The sequence below is a fragment of the Myotis myotis genome, unplaced genomic scaffold, assembly GCF_014108235.1.
Source record: "Myotis myotis isolate mMyoMyo1 unplaced genomic scaffold, mMyoMyo1.p scaffold_m19_p_28, whole genome shotgun sequence".
NCBI lineage: Eukaryota > Metazoa > Chordata > Mammalia > Chiroptera > Vespertilionidae > Myotis > Myotis myotis.
The window spans coordinates 2,400,117-2,418,961 of NW_023416333.1; the positions used below are offsets into that span (position 1 = coordinate 2,400,117).

Consider the following 18,845-nt stretch of genomic DNA (forward strand, 5'->3'; position numbering starts at 1 on the left):
AAAAAAGCAGCATTAAATTAAGGAGTCCTCACAAACATATCAACTAGGAGTTTGATTCAAGGTATATTGTCCTACAATGTACACTGTGTCAATTATCTGATGTATAATTATGTTAGAATTGTGACGCAAGTCCCTAAAGTCTTCTTCATTTTCACAGGCCTTATCTGCTTCATGCATTTTCCGATATTTTGCTGAAGATGTTCCACAGTTAGTTGTGCCCAGAGTTTTATTTCTTGGGTTTCCTCTGCCAGTAGGTGAGGCAGACAACCCTGCCACAATCACTGCCTTCAAAGGTCCAACAATTTCTCTCCTGTGTAAACCCTCTACCACCTACTGAAGTCTTATTTCTGGAAAAGGATTTCCCATGGCCATTATATTTCTACCAACCAGGAGCTCACTCATGACATGTGACACATGAAGCAGCACGGATAAGGTCTATGGTGCCATGGAAGGCTCTCCCAGTCTGTATGCACACTTGTCTCAGCCGACACTTGTAAGCCATATAATGAGCTAGAATGTTTTATTCAAGAGTCTTCCGTCTTGATTGCATCACAGTTTACTCCTGTGTGGTTTTTGTGACATACAATATGACATAACTGGTCACTGAAGGTACTACCACATTCCCTGCGTTCATAAGGTTTCTCTGTGTCAATTCTGTTATCTGCGGAGGCTGCACCCCTGGCACCTGGCGGTCCCACAGTGGCCATGTTCCCATCCGCTAGGAACCCACTGATGTGTAATGAAATCTGACCTGCCACTGAAGGCATCCGAACAGTCATCGCATCAACAGAGGTTTTCTCCTGTACTCTGTCACTCGAGTGAGCTGAGCTCTGACTCTCTGAAAAAGGGTTTTCCAACTTGACGGAACCTACGCATTTCTCTCTGGTGTGCAACATTCCCTTATGGTACACCAGGCATGACAGGTGGGCGAAGGCTTTCCCACAGTCAGAGCACCCGTAGGGTCTCTCCCCTGTATGAGTTCTTCGATGTCTATTGAGGCACGACTTATCTCTAAAAGCCTTTCCGCAGTCACTGCACGTATAGGGCTTCTCCCCTGTGTGAATTCTCCGATGGTTAATGAGACCTGACTTGTGTGAACAAGATTTGCCACATTCGGTACACACAAAGGGAGTCTTTCCGGTGTGAAATCTCTGATGTGATATAAGGCAAGTTTTCTGGCTGAAACCTTTTCCACACTCAGTGCATACATAGGGTTTCTCTCCAGTGTGAGTCCGTTGATGTATTAGGAGATTGCCCTTCTGGATGAAGCCTTTGCCACATTCGTTGCATATATAGGGTTTCTCTCCCGTGTGAGTTCGCTGATGTACAATGAGATTGCCCTTCTGGATGAAGCCTTTCCCACAGTCACTGCATATAAACGATTTCTCTCCTGTGTGAGTTTTCTGATGGGCATTGAGCTGTGATTTCCAGCGAAAGGTTTTGTCACATTCTGTGCATTCGTAAGGTTTTTCTCCCGTGTGAGTTCTCTGATGTTCAATGAGCCTGGACTTCCTGGAGAAGGCTTTGTCACACAGACTGCATCCATGCGGCTTCTCTCCTGTGTGAACTCTCTGATGATTCATGAGCCGAGACTTCTTGATGAAGCCTTTTCCACATTCATCGCAAACATAGGGTTTCTCTCCTGTGTGTGTTTTCTGATGAGCGAGTAGTCGTGATTTCTTGGGGAAGGCTTTGTCACATTCGGTGCACTCATACCGTCTCTCTCCTATATGAGTTTTCTGATGTTCAGTGAGCCTGGACTTCCTGGAGAAGGCCTTCCCACATACGCTGCACCCATGAGGTTTCTCTCCCGTATGAACTCTCTGGTGATCTATGAGGCGAGACTTCTTGATGAAGTCTTTCCCACATTCACCGCATACATGGGGTTTATTTATCTTCTGAGTCCTTTGCGCCTTAAGGGATTGGGAGTTTGCGTTTACAGAAGTAACACATTCAGGAAATTTTATTTCAGTATGATGTTGCTCATGCTTTGCATGGAGGAAAGATTTCGCATGTCCATTAACCTCAACTGGGTTCTTTACTTCACAGCTTCTGTTCTGGTTAACCAAACTTGTATTTGATTTCAATGCTTTCCCATGCACGTCAGATGTATCATGATTTTGCCTTAAAGGAAAATTACTTTTACTCCAATGAATGATGTTTCCAAATGCATTATGTTCATGGCACTGTTCTGTTCTCTTTAGACATCTTTGATTTTGCAAGTATCTCTGTAGGTGACCATCATTTTTCTTGGTTTCTAGGAAAGAAGAGAAAAATGAACCTTTCCATGAGTTTGGTATGGAATAATACTATTTCACTAACAGCTCTGTGAAGACTGATGCTTTATTGATAACACTGACCTCAGTTTAAAGAAACTCCAAGCAAATATGTTTATTACTTAGGCAAGGTTAAAATACAATAATATAAACAAAGAAAATAAAAGATAAAAACAGTCATTGTATAAATAAGGTTAATTCATTCCAAATGAGTAAATACAGCCGTAGCCAGTTTGGCTCAGTGGATAGAGAGTTGGCCTGCGGACCAAAGGGTCTTGGGTTCGATTCCGGTCAAGAGCACGTACCTTGGTTGCAGGCTCTTCCCCAGCCTGGGCCCTAGTCCAGGCTCATGCAGGAGGCAACCAAATGATGTGTTTCTCACATTGATATTTCTCTCTGTCTTTTCCTCTCTCTTCTACTCTCCCTAAAAAAAAAAAAAAAAAAAAAAATCAATGGAAAAATATCCTCAGGTGAGGATTAAAAAAAGGGGGGGGGGGGCCCTAGCTGGTTTGGCTCAATGAACAGAGTGTTGACCTATGGACAGAAGGTTCCGGGTTCGATTCCAGTCAAGGGCACATGCCTGGGTTGTGGGCTCGATCCCCAGTAGGGGACCTGCAGGAGGCAGCCGATCAATGATTCTCTCTCATCATTGATGTTTCTAGCTCTCTCTCCCTTTCCCTTCCTCTCTGAAATCAATAAAATATATATAATTTAAAAAAAAAGGGGGGTACATGCCTGGATTGCTGGTTTGATCCCCAGTAGAAAGCGTGCATGAGGCAAACAATCTATGATTCTCTCATCATTTATGTTTCTATCTCTTTCTCCCTCTCTGAAATAAAAAAAAATTTTTTTTAATGAGTAAATATAAATTTGCTTGCTTTCTCATAACCTTATAAAGCATGCTGGGATAGTAAAATCAAATCAAATTACTATTAGCACTTGAGCACAGAGATATATATTTGTTTTAAAATGATGTGGGACACATTCAGACATCCATAAATCCTTATTAAATGGTTACTATACACCAAGCCTTGTGCTGGTTATGAGCATATAGAAACAGTCCTTATTTTCACTGAGCATACATTCTGGTTAGGGAAAAGTGAACCAGCAAGCAATGATAAAGAAGGCAGGTATTGCCGAAAACCGGTTTGGCTCAGTGGATAGAGCGTCGGCCTGCGGACTGAGAGGTCCCAGGTTCGATTCCGGTCAAGGGCATGTACCTGGTTGCGGGCATATCCCCAGTGGGAGATGTGCAGGAGGCAGCTGATCGATGATTCTCTCTCATCGATGTTTCTAACTCTCTATCGCTCTCCCTTCCTCTCTGTAAAAAATCAATAAAATATATTAAAAAAAAAAAAAGAAGAAGGCAGGTACAAACTGTGGAAAGTGGTTTGAGGGAGCAATGGAAAGCACAGTGGAAGAAATCAGGATATAATCTGAAGAGAGGAAAAAGATAAGGCTCACTCATAGTTTCAATGTAGGGCAGTTAATACGTATGAGGAATCAGGTAATATTCCTAATTATTTGACTTGGGGAACTGAGTAGGTGGGTAGTGCCTTTTCAGTTAAAATTTTTTAAAGTTGATTTTAGAGAGGGGGGGGTGGGAGAGAGAAACACTGATTGGCTGCCTCCCCCATACACCCCACCCGGGGATTGAACCCGCAACCCAGGCATGCACTCTGACCGGGAATCAAACCTGACACCCTTTGGTGTGCGGCCGACACTCCAGCCAACCAAACCAAACCGGCCAGGGCGGTGGGTAGTGCCTTTTCATGAGAAAAGAAATATTACTGAAGTTCACAATGTGGGGAATTCAAGTGTGTACTTCCAAAGCACGTCAACCTTCGGGTGGCTTTTAGATATCCGATACAGACACGAAGAACTCAACTGGATACAGAAATCTTGAGAAAGGTCTTAACTGGAGATAGCAACGTGGGAATCATTAGCTGTAAATATTATATTAGGACAGAGGACTGAATGAGATCATGTTGGAGAAAGTGTGTAGACTGAAAGATGAAGGCATGGGATCAAGTTTATAGTTAATGTAACATTAAGAGTTTGGGTTTTGCCGAAACCGGTTTGGCTCAGTGGATGGAGCGTCGGCCTGGGGACTGAAAGGTCCCAGGTTCGATTCCGGTCAAGGGCATGTACCTGGGTTGCGGGCATATCCCCAGTGGGAGATGTGCAGGAGGCAGCTGATCGATGTTTCTCTCTCATCGATGTTTCTAGCTCTCTATCTCTCTCCCTTCCTCTCTGTAAAAAATCAATAAAATATATTAAAAAAAAAAAAAGAGTTTGGGTTTTACACTTCTAGGAATATATCTAAGGATAATATAAATCAAACTTCCAAACCTCATCATTCTACCCCATTACTAACAAAATCCACAACAGTTAGCCTGGAAATAAAAGTTCCATTACCAATAATTACCCCATTTATCCATATTGACACTCCACCAGTTCCCCTACAAATACCTTCTAAAACTGGCCTTCAAGTTGCAGGTTTCAGGCCAATCTTTTGACAGTGCACATTTCTAACTTGATACCTTCATTCTTTGCCCTTCATCTTCATTCTGTCCTAGACATGCCTCCTGTCTATCACACGGTCATTTCCCCATTCTATGTCACTGTAAACGGCTTCCCTAAATCTCTAAAGTATCCCGTCTTTACTGTTCATGTTGACTTGACACAGCCCTGAATTGTAGCAAAAGTTGAACGTCTACCTATTACATGCAGACTGTATTTGTTACTAAAATCTTACTCCTAAAATGTATGGCTTTAGTTCTCATTCAATTTAACCTCTTCTGGCACATTAGAGCTGTCATTCACCAACTAGGCTCAAGAGGGCCTGTTTTCAGCATTATACATAGACTAGCCAGGCCGTAATCCCAATGCTAACAAAAACACTCTTAGAAGAAGAGGTCCTGCCTGGTACGTGTATTGAGAAACCGTGCATTGACCAGCCGGTGTGGCTCAGTGGTTGACCATCAACCTCTAAACCTGGAGGTCAGTGTTCTATTTCGGTCAGGGCACATGCCCAGGTTGCAAACTCAATCCTCAGTGCAGGGGGCAGGAAGCAGCCAATCAATGATTCTCTCTCATCATTGATTTTTTAAAAAATATATGTTTATTGATTTCAGATAGGAAAGGAGAGGGAGAGAGAGAGAGAAACATCAATGATGAGAGAGAATCATTGATCGGCTGCCTCCTGCACACTCCCTACTGGGGATTGAGCCTGGGCATGTGCCCTTGACCGGAATTGAACCCGGGACCCCTCAGTCCGCAGGCTGACACTCTATCCACTGAGCCAAACCAGCTAGGGCAATAAAAATATTTTTTAAAAAGAAGATATGCCGAAACCGGTTTGGCTCAGTGGATAGAGCGTCGGCCTGCGGACTGAAAGGTCCCAGGTTCGATTCCGGTCAAGGGCATGTACCTGGGTTGTGGGCAATCCCCAGTGGGGGATGTGCAGGAGGCGGCTGATCGATGTTTCTCTCTCATCGATGTTTCTGACTCTCTATCTCTCTCCCTTCCTCTCTGTAAAAAATCAATAAAATATATTTAAAAAAAAAAAAATAAATAAATAAATAAATAAATAAATAAAAAGAAGATATTCGATGTTTCTCTCTCATCGATGTTTCTGACTCTCTATCTCTCTCCCTTCCTCTCTGTCAAAAATCAATAAAATATATTTAAAAAAATAAAAATATAAAAAAAAAAAAATAATAAAAAAAATAAAAAGAAGATATTCGGAAGCTGACCACCCCTCACCCTCTCTACCCAGGTTGAAGACACGTGTTCTGCTTTGTACTACAAATAGGCTCCTAACTGGATTTCAAACTTCAACCTCTGCCTGCTGCCATCTACTTTCTACAAAGTAGCCACAAGCATAATTTTAAATATAAATTACATCCTGTCACTCCTCTACTGAAACCTCTCAAATGTTTGTTCATCTCATTATTTATATATATACATATATATATATATATATATATTTAAAATATATAAATTATTAACTTCAGAGAGGAAGGGAGAGGGAGAGAGAGATAGAAACATCAATGATGAGAGAGAATCATTGATCAGCTGCCTCCTGCATGCCCCACACTGGGGACTGAGCCCGCAACCCAAGCATGAGCCCTGACAGGGAATCGAACCGTGACCTCCTGGTTCATAGTTGGATGCTCAACGAGTGAGCCATGCCAGCCGGGACACCTCATACTTTTAAAAAATCAAGTTCCTGAAATGTCCTTGAAATGTCCTACATGATCTGTTCACTCCAAAATCTAGCTACCACCATATCGCCCTTATCTCCATGTTATCTCCATCACGGTCCCTCTTGCCCACCCCACTGTATTCACACAGGCTTCCTTAAGATTCTTCCTGGGCCTATGAACCTACTATTTTGTCTACTTTGGAACGCAGTTCACTCAACCGACCTGCTCACATCCCTCATGTAGTTGCTTAAAGGCATTTTTACCGAAGAGGCATTCCCCGTCCTAGATGACTGAAGACCTAATAGATTCCTGGCTGCTAACAGCAGCTCCCAGTCCCCTCACATACTATTCTCTTTTGCTGTTTTTTTTTTTTTTTTTTTTTAAATATATTTTATTGATTTTTTACAGAGAGGAAGGGAGAGAGATAAAGAGTTAGAAACATCGATGGGAGAGAAACATCGATCAGCTGCCTCCTGCACATCCCCCACTGGGGATGTGCCCGCAACCCAGATACATGCCCCTGACCGGAATCGAACCTGGGACCCTTCAGTCCGCAGGCCGACGCTCTATCCACTGAGCCAAACCGGTTTCGGCCTCTTTTGCTGTTTGATTGATCTTCTCAGCACTTTTCACTTCAAGACATCTTATTTATATAGACTTATTTTGATGAATTTTATGTCTTCTTTTAGAATAAAATCGCCAAGCATTATCTTGGAGGCGGTGTTCATGGCTGTCAGCGCCAGTGTGTAACAGGATATCCAACAACATTTAGCGCAATCAAAAAGGATTTAAAGCAATGGACCAAGAAAAGATTCTCATGTATGGAGGCTCCTTTAAATATAGTTGACCCTGAGTTTAGCGGGGGCGGGTGGGGGGAGCAAACTGTATAAGCAGATCACACCATATAATGAAGGTCATTGACAAAAGAGAAATGTCCATCTTATATGACTGGCATGGCTATGATTAATTGGGATGTAATGTCACCAAAATATCATAAGGAAAAGGAAAGCTTTAAGAAAATGAATCCAGCCTTGGCTGTTGCTGCTCAGTGGTTAGAGTGTCGGCCTGTGCACTGAAGGGTCTCAGGTTCAATTCCGATGAGGGGTTGCAGATTCCATCCCCGGCCCAGGTCAGGGAGCAAGCAGTAGGCAACCAATTGATGTGTCTCTCTCACATCAAGGCTTCTCTCTCCCTCCCTTCTTCCCTTTCACTCTCTCTAAAAGTAAATGGGAAAAATATCCTTGGGTGAGGATTAACAAAAGTAAGTAAGTAAATAAATAAAATCCTAACCCCCAATCAAAGATGGGGGCAGGTGTTAGGAAGGGAAAACAACCTTATCCAACAGGGCGAGAAGGGGCTGTAGTCAGAAGACAGTGCTAACATCACACATCTCTCCTTGAACAGAGGCAATGGAAGGTGGAATTTCCGAGCAAGAAAATGAAGGAACAGGTACTGTTCCCGGGGGAAGAAAGATGGTGAGACTGAGAATTGTAAGAAGAAACAGAAAGTGGGGACAATCAAGACCTCGATGGAACAAACAGGGATCAAGTCCAAGAAGAGACCTGTTCCTCTAAAGACCTACAGAAAGAGAGCTCCTTTATGGGCGGTTCGTGGGGGCTCTGTGTACGTGTCCTCAGACACCTCACGCTGTGACACCTCTGAACGACTGGACCAGGACTTCCCCGGCCGCCTTCCTTGCTGGCTCTCTCTCACTCACCCGGGCAGATCCCACTGTGGAGTCCACCTTCTCTTGTCCATGGTTCCCCTCGTTCCAATCTGGACAGTGTGTCTGGCTTGCTGGCTGGATACCCTGTTCATGGGAAGTGACAGAAGAGACAGGCTCTTTGACACGGGCTTTGGTGTGCTAACACGGGAGAATGTTATACCTCAGGAACTACGCAGCCTGCAGGTCAGCAAAGGAAAGGCTGTTCTCTGGACTAGGGCACATTATACCCTCTAACCTGGGACCAGAGAGGGGACTGAGATTCATCCACTACTTCAGAGCATCACAGACACCTCAGACCTTTCAGAAGCCATGAAAGGCCACCCTCTGAGTGACACAGGGGAGCTGTCCTCACCCAGTGACACCAGGTGGCTGTAGGTCTCCAACATCACGTCCCTGTACAGGTCCTTCTGCTCGGGGCCCAGGAACTGCCACTCCTCCCAGGTGAAGTCCACGGCCACATCCTCCAGTGTGAGTGATTCCTGTAATAACAGGTCCTGTTTAATAGGAGTGTTTCTCTTGTTATTGAAAGGGAAGGAATGTGAAGAAAGTTGTTCTGCTCATTTTTACCATCTGGGCTACATCTATATTGTGTGTTTTGATTTTTTAAAAATATATTTTTATTGATTTCGGAGAGGAAGGGAGAGAGAGAACCATCAATGATGAGAGAGAATCATTGATTGGCTGCCTTCTGCACCCCCCAACACTGGGGACTGAGCCTGCAACCCGGGCATGTGCCCTTGACCAGAATAGAATCCGGGACCCTTCAGTCCTCAGGCCAACACTCCATCCACTGAGCCAAACCAGCTAGGGCTGTTTTGATTTTTTTAAAACTACATTGTTATAGAAGGAAAATCTATCCATATTCAACATCAATCTCTAGTAAACTATTCTGTAATCATGCAGTCAACCATCATTCTACAAATCAAGTATTTATGTAATAAGTAGTCATTAAATCCTTTCTCAAACCAGAAATATTTGCATTTGCATGTAATATATATGTATATATATTTTTAAAGGCACATATTTGCCAGGCACTAAATATATACTACTAATATCAAGGTAACTAACACATATTCCATTCCTACATTTACTGTCAATCTTGATAGCCATCATCAGAATCACCCAGAAAAAAAAATGCAGACAGTATTATAAGACACTACATATTAAACAAATATATTTTATACATTAGGAGAAATAAAGCATTTTCCCCAAACATCTGTCTAATATCTAAGAACAGGACTATTGCCCTAACCGGTTTGGCTCAGCGGATAGAGCCTCGGCCTGCGGACTCAAGGGTCCCAGGTTCGATTCCGGTCAAGGGCATGTACCTTGGTTGCGGGCACATCCCCAGTAGGGGGCGTGCAAGAGGCAGCTGATCAATGTTTCTCTCTCATCAATGTTTCTAACTCTATCCCTCTCCCCTCCTCTCTGTAAAAAAATCAATAAAATATATTAAAAAAAAAAAAAGAACAGGACTATTCAAGTCATTAAGCAGACTAAGAAAGTAAACAGCAGCCTTCAAGAAACACAAATATAGTCACGTGCTACCTAACAACGTTTCGGCCAATGATGGACCACATATACAACGATGTGTGGTTGGAAGGTAGTAAGAGATGAGGCAGTAGGAAGTGGCTTTGAACACAGGAAAGAGTGTTCTATCTTAGAGAGGAGGATGAACTATAGAAAAGCCTCTGGGACCCCAGCAACCTTAGCAGACAACAGTACTTTCCACACTGCCTACTGCCAAACCTGACTCAAACACCAGCTCAGCCACGTGGTCACACAGGACCTTTGAGTGCCATGCAATCCTTCCATTTTCTTAGGCCACTGAGGTGTTGTTTCTGGATTAATCCCCACTGCAGTGTGGCTGGGTCGATGGGTCACTGTTATGGTCCCATGAAAACCTGTGCCCGCTGAGCTCTCGTGGTCTATTCTCAAAGGGATCTCTGAGGAGCCCCGCATTGCATTTACAGGAAAGCTGAAGTGAAGGACACTGTATAGTATCTCAGCTCTAGGAAGAACCATAAACAATGTCCTGCCCCAGCTGGTTTGGATCAGCGGAGAGAGCGTCCGTCTGCGGACTGGAGAGTCCTGGGTTCGATTCCAGTCAAGGACACGTGCCCGGGTTGCGGACTCGATCCCCAGTGTGGGGCATGCAGGGAGGCAGCCGATCAATGATGCTCTCTCATCATTGATGTTTCTCTCTCTCCCTCTCCCTTCCTCTCTGAAATTAATTTAAAAAAAATATATTTTTTTAAATGACCGAAAACCTAAATGTCAGGAAACATAGAGTGACACCCTCTGAGGAAGGGCCTGCTGTCCCCTCTGTCAGTGTACAGCCTGCTTTCCTCATGGCTCTCTGGCCGTGAGGGCAGTCAGAGATGTCAGACAGAAGGTGACAGCTCATGGACCCGTACGATGCTCCAGTCACACTATGTCCCAACATCAGTCATTTAGTGAGGCTCCGGGGAACAATACATCCCTCATCCTATTTTGCCTTAATGTTGAAGTTAGAGGCTAAATTTATTTCTGCACAAATCGTACTGTTCTTTAATTCAATTGTGTTTTCAAGTCCTCCAGAAATCAACCACAGAATGAAGGAAAGAATAAAACAAACCCAGCGTCACCTGGTCCTTAATCATTGTCTTCTGTTATTGGGAAATGGCCAGGAAGATGGACGCTGTGTCTTTGATCTCTTCTTGAGCTGCTCGAAATTTCTGGGTAGAAATCTTAGATTCTGGTCAGTGGTGTCCCCACAAATGATGACATCCAGGTCCTGAGACCTCCTCCTCAGGGCACCTGGTAGATCCTGTTCCTCGAGCCGGGACCTGAGGGCTGAAAAGTAAATTCGCTTTGAGTGTACATTTCCTCTGGGTCCAGATGCTGTCCCTGCTATTGTCACTCAGCTGATTTCAAGGCCATCTGTCCCTTTATCTGGAGCTCTGGAGGCTGTTACCCTCTGGAGCAATAAGCCATAAGATTCTGAAGGTGTGGGCAGTATGTGTTTCTTCTGTGAAGTCAAAGCGGGGTGAGAGGGCAAAGGAGAACCAGCACAATGCGATGCCCCCACAGCAGGGGACGTCTCACATATATTTTTGGACAGAGACATATAAAAGGCGAGGATCCGGACACCTATTTCTTTGATACTACATGTGTTCCCTTCCTCTCTGAAATCAATAAAAATATATTAATTAAAAAATAAAATAAGTTTTAGCCCTGGCTGGGTAGCTCAGTTGGTTACAGCGTCATCCCAACACCAAGGTTGTGGGTTCAATCTCTGGTTAGGTACATATAAGAAGCAACCAATGAATGAATAAATAAGTAGAAATACAAATCAATGTTTCTCTCTCTCTCTCAATTAATTAAAAAATTATTTTAAAATTTTAGTCAGTTGACTGATTACAAAATTTATATCTAAAAATTGATAACATTCAAAACACACACTTTTTATGTGTTACATGACTGTGAATATTTTGTGGGAATAGTTTAATACTCTGTATTGAATACTTTCAATAGAGATATTACTAGAATCCAAAATCCACTTCTAGAAATGTTTGCAAAGGAAATAATGGCAAACACATGCAAAGCTGATGTAAAACCATTATTTAGGCCTATTAGTAGAGGAGTAACTGAATGAATAAAAGTACACCCATCTAATGAAATACTATGCAGTTATTAAAAATGCTAACAATCGATATTTAGTAAAAAGAAATGCACCTCAAAGGTATGTACAGCATAAGCACATGAAAACATGTTGGACTTCATTAATCTTCAGAGAACTGCAAATCAAAATCACCATTGAGATACCACTTCACAGCCCCTAGAATGGCTATAACAAAACCAGGAAAATAGCAAGTGTTGGTGAGGATGTGGGGGAACTGGAACCCTCATGCACGTCTGGTGGGAATGTAAAATGGCACAGGCACTTTGGAAATGTCTGGTAGTTCATCCAACGATTAAACATATTCAGTGCTCACCTCACTGAATTCTTCTTTTTTTTTCTTTTCTTTTTTATTTCAGAGAGGAAGAGAGAGAGAGAGAAACATCAATGATGAGAATCACCTATCGGCTGCCTCCCGCATGCCCCACACTGGAGCCTGCAACCCGGGCATGTGCCCCAACCAGGAATCAAACCATGACCTCCTGGTTCACAGGTTGATGCTCAACCACTGAGCCAAGCCGGCTGGGCCACCTCACTGAACTCATAATTATGAGCTACTCTGCTCCCCATGATTTTATTACAAAAAATTTCCAATGTATACCAAAGCTTAAAGAATTTTACATTTGAATACCTGTATGCTTATCACATAGGTTTTATCATACCTTTTTTTCCTTTATTATAGTGGAGCCTTGACTTACGAGTGTCCCGACTAACTTCTCTCAGCCGATTTTTTGCGTTGAGTTGATAGAGTAATTTGAGTTAACGAGCTCCTTAACGAACTCGGTCTCGGATGAATTAAACTAGTAAGTCAAGGCCCCACTGTATCTATCTATCTATATGTTACTCCTCTACTCATCAGTAATCTATCTTTAGTCTTTAAGGTGGAGGAAATATTTCAATGGCAAACACATGCAAAGCTGATGTAAAACTATTATTTAGGCCAATTAATTGATTGAGAGGGAGAGAGAAACATCGATTTGTTGTTCTACTTATTTATTCATTCATTTACCATATGATCCAGAAATTTCACTCCAGGATTATATCAGAGAAGTAAAAACATGCCCACCCAGCCTTAACCAATTTGACTCAGTGAACAGAGTGTCAGCCTGTGGACTGAATGGTCCCGGGTTTGATTCCAGTCAAGAGCATAAATGCCCGGGGTGTGGGCTGGATCCCCAGTAGGGGGCGTGCAGGAGGCAGCCAATCAATGATTCACTCTCATCACTGATGTTCCTATCTCTCTCTCCTTCTTGCTTCCTCTCTGAAATCAATAAAAACATACTAAACAAACCAACAAACATGCCCACACAAAAGTTTGTACGCAGATGTTATAGCAACATTATTTATAATAGCCCAAATGTGGAAACAACCCAAATATCCACCAGCTGATAAAGGGATAAACAGAACGTGCTGTATCCACACAATGGCTCAGTATTGAGGTATAAAAAGGAACCCATGCTACCACGTAGATAAACCTCCAAAACATGCCGAGTGAAAGAAGCCAGTCACAAAAGACCACGTTATATGACTGCATTTATAGGAAATGTCCAAAACAGGCAAACCTATAGAGACCACAAAGAAAGTGGCTGCTTACATATGGGGGATATGGAAGGACAGAAGTGTAACTAGAAGGCACATGGTTTCTTTTTGAGGTGGTGAAACGTTCTGAAATTGACTGTGTTGATGGTTTGAATATGACTATGACTATACTAAAAACCACTGAATTGTACACTTTAAATGGGTAAGTTGTGTGGTATATGACTAATAAAATTGTTATTTTTAAAAAGCTCTGAGTAGAACTCTCATCATATGCTTACTGGAATCTTTAGGGAGAAATGTATAAATGTTTGCAATGTACTTTGAAATACTTTTTTTTTAATATAAAAAGATGGGTTAATGACAAGCAGAATTGTGATATATGGATAGATATGTAGTAAAGGAAACACAGTAGAATCATGATAAAACCTAAGCATATAGGTATTCAAGTGTACAATTCTTTTAAAAAACGTATTTTATTGATTTCAGAAGGGAAGGCAGAGGGAGAGAGAGGTAGAAACATCAATGAGGAGAGAGTCACTGATCAGTTGCCTCCTGCACACTGGGGTTCGAGCCACAACCCGGGCATATTCCCTGACAGGGAATCAAACTGTGACCTCCTGGTTCAGAGGTCGATGCTCAACCACTGAGCCACACCGGTACGGTTCAAAAGTACAATTCTTTAAAATTTGCTATATATTTGAACATTTTCATAATAACATCATGGGGAACAGGGATGCTCATAATAGTAAGGGTTCAATGAGGTGAGCAGAAACAAAACAAAATAATTTAATTGCTCTTCTATGTAACAGTAAATTTAAAGAAAAGAACAAAAAAGGTCAAAAGTAAAAAAAAAAACCCCACCATTCACAATGGCAAAAAATTTAAAAGTCAAGGTGAAGATGAGGGACAGGGAGCCACATCCTTAGTAAATGCAGAATCCTAACCTGTTCTTAAAAGTGACAACTGAATATTTAAGTATTTAAGCTCCATCTAAATGAATGTACACATTGAGTGATTCCAGTCATAATGGCATGGATTTGCCTCTTGTTATACTGTTAACAGAAATTTAAAAAATATATATATTTAAAGAAAAAATTTTATGTTTGTTATGTGAATGTTTAAGATATGAAATTAGCCCTGACTGGTTTGGCTTAATGGATAGAGCATTGGCCTGCGGACTCAAGGGTCCCAGGTTCGATTCTGGTCGGGGGCGTGTACCTTGGTTTCGGGCACATCCCCAGTAGGGAGGTGTGCAGGAGGCAGCTGATCGATGTTTCTCTCTCGTCTATGTTTCTAACTCTCTGTTCCTCTCCCTTCCTCTCTGTAAAAAATCAATAAAATATTTAAAAAAAAAAAAGATATGAAATTAAGTGATGAGGCAAATGATCAGAGATTTGTTGGAATTGTGCGAATCAAGCATAGAAAATGAAGACTAGCCCTGGCTTGATTCTCTCTCATTGATGTTTCTGTCTCTCTCTCCCTCTCCCTTCCTCTCTGAAATCAATAAAAATATATTGAAAAAAACAGAAAAGAAAAATGAAGACTAAAAGAAACATCTATGAACGTTTTAACAGAGGTGACCATTGGGGAACTGAATCGGGGGAACTGCGTGCTATTTTACTTGTGCTATAATGATGCTAAAAGGAAATATTTAACCAGTGTGTGTGTGTGTGTGTGTGTGTGTGTGTGTGTCGCACAAATTTGCAGGAAGGGCAAAATCCTCATTTTAGTGGCAGCCTGACTTTTTCAGATGCGCTTTGAATCGTCCACCTCCTACAAGCTTTCAGGTCAAGATGATGCGGGGGGGGGGGGGGGGGGGGGGATGTGGGAAGCCCAAAGCTTTGCAAAGAAGGTACGTTTGCAACTCACCCCACCCACCCACCACCAGCTTCGGCTCTCACAAACCCCCCAACGCATGAAACATCGGGACCTTCCCAAACACTGGTCACTGTCCGTCAGCATCATCGCGAGCCCAGACCCCGGGTTGCTGACCGTGACCCCGGCTCCTGTCATTGAGCCGCATCTTAGATTCCCCAAAGCGAACAGACACTGCCTTCCCGATCAAAACCCACTCCCCACCGCAGTCCTCAGTCACGCAGACACCAAGCCTGGCCACGGACTGTCAGCCGGGCGCCTCGCCGGCCTTTCCCTACTGCCCCCTGCATCCCTCAGGGCGGACCCCACGGGCACCCCAACCACAGACTCCCGCTGCTGCCTCTCCCCCGCGGACCCTGCCCTCCCACCCGAACACTCAGACACCGCGATCCTTCCATCCTGTACCTCCGAGAGCTCCACAGAGACTGAGTTTCCGCGACCTTCCACGAGCTGCACCTCCGTGAAATCTTTGCCGCGCGTGTCCTCGCGCAGCCTATGCGCCGGCCTGCGGCGACCGAACAGAGTCGGAGGCATTTGTGCGGCGCACCGACGCCTGGACTTCCGGTTTCCACGGAGAAAATGTCTGCGCCCGTGTCCTCATCGCATAAGGGAGCGGCCATCTTTCCACACTTGACGTACAAAAGGCGAAATAGCCGTTTGGACCCGAGTCGCCAGGGAAGGCTCGGGACGGTGAAAAGTCACCGAACGACTTCATTTCTCGGCGCTTCAAAACCCTGTAAACAAACTGCATTCACTTTCAGAAGCTCAAACTGGCGCCAGGCAAACGTGGGGCGGGCTGCGTCCACCTCAGCAACCTGGGGAGAAAGCTGTCGGCTTTGCACAGAGCACGTTCGGAAATGACACCGCGGGCGCAGCCATCTTAGAAGTTAGGTGTCCGTACAAAGGAAAAGGACTTGTCCGCGGAGTTAGAAGAGCCAAGGTGCAGGCTGAATGGCAAATACCCCGAAAAAGCTTTTGGCGGAAAGATTTGGGGGACAGAAAAGGGTCTTCAGAAGGATAGTTATAAAGACAGACACACACACCACATACACACACCACACCCACACCCACACACACATACACCCACACACATACGCACACACATACACACACACATACACACACCCACACACATACACACACCCACACACATACACCCACACACATACGCACACACATACACACACCCACACACATACACCCACACCCACACACATACACACATACACCCACACACATACGCACACACATACACACACACACACACACATACACCCACACCCACACACATACGCACACACATACACACACGCACACACATACACCCACACCCACACCCACACACATACACACACATACGCACACACATACACACACACACACATACACCCACACCCACACACACATACACACACACACACACACACACACAAGCACACACACACATACACACACACATACACACCCGCACACACACCCAGTGGGTCTTTTTGAGAACTAAAGGCCAGGATTTCTGGAAGGCATAAATAACTCCACAGAGAATACAAAGTTATGCAAGAATGGAAAAGTAGTCACAGTACAGGGTGTCCCCAAAAATGTATCTGATGGCCCTATTCGGCTTGGCTCAGTGGACAGAGTGTGGGCCTGCGGACTGAAGGGTCCCGGGTTCCATTCCGGCCAAGGGCACATGCCTGGGTTGCGGCTCCATCCCTAGTAGGGGCGTGCAGGAGGCAGCCGACCCTTGATCCTCTCTAATCACTGACGTTTCTATCTCTCTCTCCTTTTCCCTTCCTCTCTGAAATCAATAAAGAAATATATTTTTTAAAAAATGTATTCAATGTATTCACACGTTTTTTCTGATAGCTCAGTTGATGCCTCTTTCTTTTCAGATTTAACCCATTGGAATGAATAACTATTCAAAGTGTGTATACATTTTGGGGAAACACCCTATATATTACATGGCTGAGCTATAAATCGTATGTAATAGCCATCATAATGTAAACACTACATCTGATTTTTTTAAAATTGTGGTAATACAATAAGTAAACTTTTCCCACGTTCTGTGAGCCATTTTAGCAAATTACCATACCAAACTGAGGAGGAGGTCATGTAAGTCCCTGACTTATAGCCAATCCATCAGAAATACAGTAGGCCCCACCTGGCAATTGGCATCAGAAGTGGGGGTGGGTAGCAATATTGTAGGATTGGGCCCTTAACCTGACTCAAGGAAGGCATTGTCAGAATTGAATTGAATTGGACACACACTTGTTATCACAGATAAATAGTTGCTTGGTGTGGGAAAAAAAAAATCCATGCATTTGGTGTCAGAAATATTATAAGGTAGAAAAACAGTTCTCATTTAGTTCTCATTATGCAGCTCTTTGGAATACAGTCTGGCAGTTCCTCAAACAGCTAAACACATTTACTATTCTGTGATCCAGCAAGTTCACTCCTAGGTTTACATCCATGAGAAATGAAAACATATGTGCACACAAAAATGTGTACATGTTTATAGAAGCATTAATTAAAATAGCCCCAAAATAGAAACAACTCAAATAGCCACGAAATGATGTAAAAAAAAATAAATGTGCCATATCCATACAATGGAATATTATTCAGGTGTAAAAACGAAGTCCAGAAACATGCTGTAACATGGATAAACCTTCAAACTTTATGGTGGTGAAAGAAGTCAGTCACAAACACTGCATATTGTATGACTGCACTTAAAAAAATGTCCAGATAAGTCAATTTATAGAGACAGAAAGTAGATTAGTAGTTACTTAAAGGTGGGGCGAATGGAGCTAGAAAATGATAGCCAAGCTAAAATAGAAAAGGGGGAAATAATAAACAATTTATAAAGTAAGAAATAAAACTAAGATTTTAACTCACCTTTAAGATGGCAAAGCTTAAAGGATTGATAAGGTGGTGAGAAAATAGGCATTCTGATAGATTTGGCTTGTCTTTTTTTTTTTTTTTTTTTTTTACATGTGAAGTGAGAGTGAGATGTATGTCCACAATCTATAGCTTTCAGAGTATTAATAAAATAGTTCCCTGTTCAAAAATATGTATATTAGTATACTAAATAAAAATTAGCCATTAGCTTTAAATAGGAGTTCTTGAGGGAGGACGGATAGCAGTCGGTAAAGTGTGTTCAGGACTGGAACATTTTTGGACAACAATCTGGAATTTTTCATTCTCTTTTACTTAATTCCGATGTTAATAATTTATTCACTAGGAACTATATGTGAAAAGATTTGAGATAAAGACTGCACAGAAACTTCTACCAAAAATATTTCTGGTCGTCTACTTTCCCCACGTCACAGACCTTCAGCCGCCCTCCTACCTCTGATCCCCCCCTAGCTCTCTCACCTTCTGCCCAGAGGCGTCACCTAACCTTCACCACCAATTCCGGCTGAAGAAGACACTTTCATTCAACTAAGTTTGTCTCCTCTGTGCCCACAGGAGGCGCCCCGCCTTCCTACCACCGCCTTGGCTTTTCCAAACCCCATTCTGTTCTCCAAAAGCATCCCTGCCAGTGGCTCTACCGGCTCCCAGCT

General features: G+C 43.1%; 1 protein-coding gene across 2 annotated transcripts; it reads right to left on the minus strand.

The window, feature by feature from the left end:
• Positions 1–15,829, minus strand: ZNF613 (zinc finger protein 613). Of its 2 annotated transcripts, none has more exons than XM_036296052.1 (5): positions 15,694–15,829; positions 10,841–11,048; positions 8,566–8,692; positions 8,205–8,297; positions 1–2,257 (listed from the first exon to the last, which is right to left on the minus strand). In XM_036296052.1, exons 2-5 carry the CDS (start codon positions 10,853–10,855, stop codon positions 525–527), a joined length of 1,968 nt encoding a protein of 655 aa, XP_036151945.1. In that variant the 5' UTR covers positions 10,856–11,048; positions 15,694–15,829; the 3' UTR covers positions 1–524. The 2 variants fall into 2 exon arrangements, with proteins under 2 accessions (XP_036151945.1, XP_036151946.1); XM_036296053.1 differs by lacking the exon at positions 15,694–15,829 and adding an exon at positions 11,931–12,195.
• Between the last annotated feature and the right edge of the window lie 3,016 nt (positions 15,830–18,845).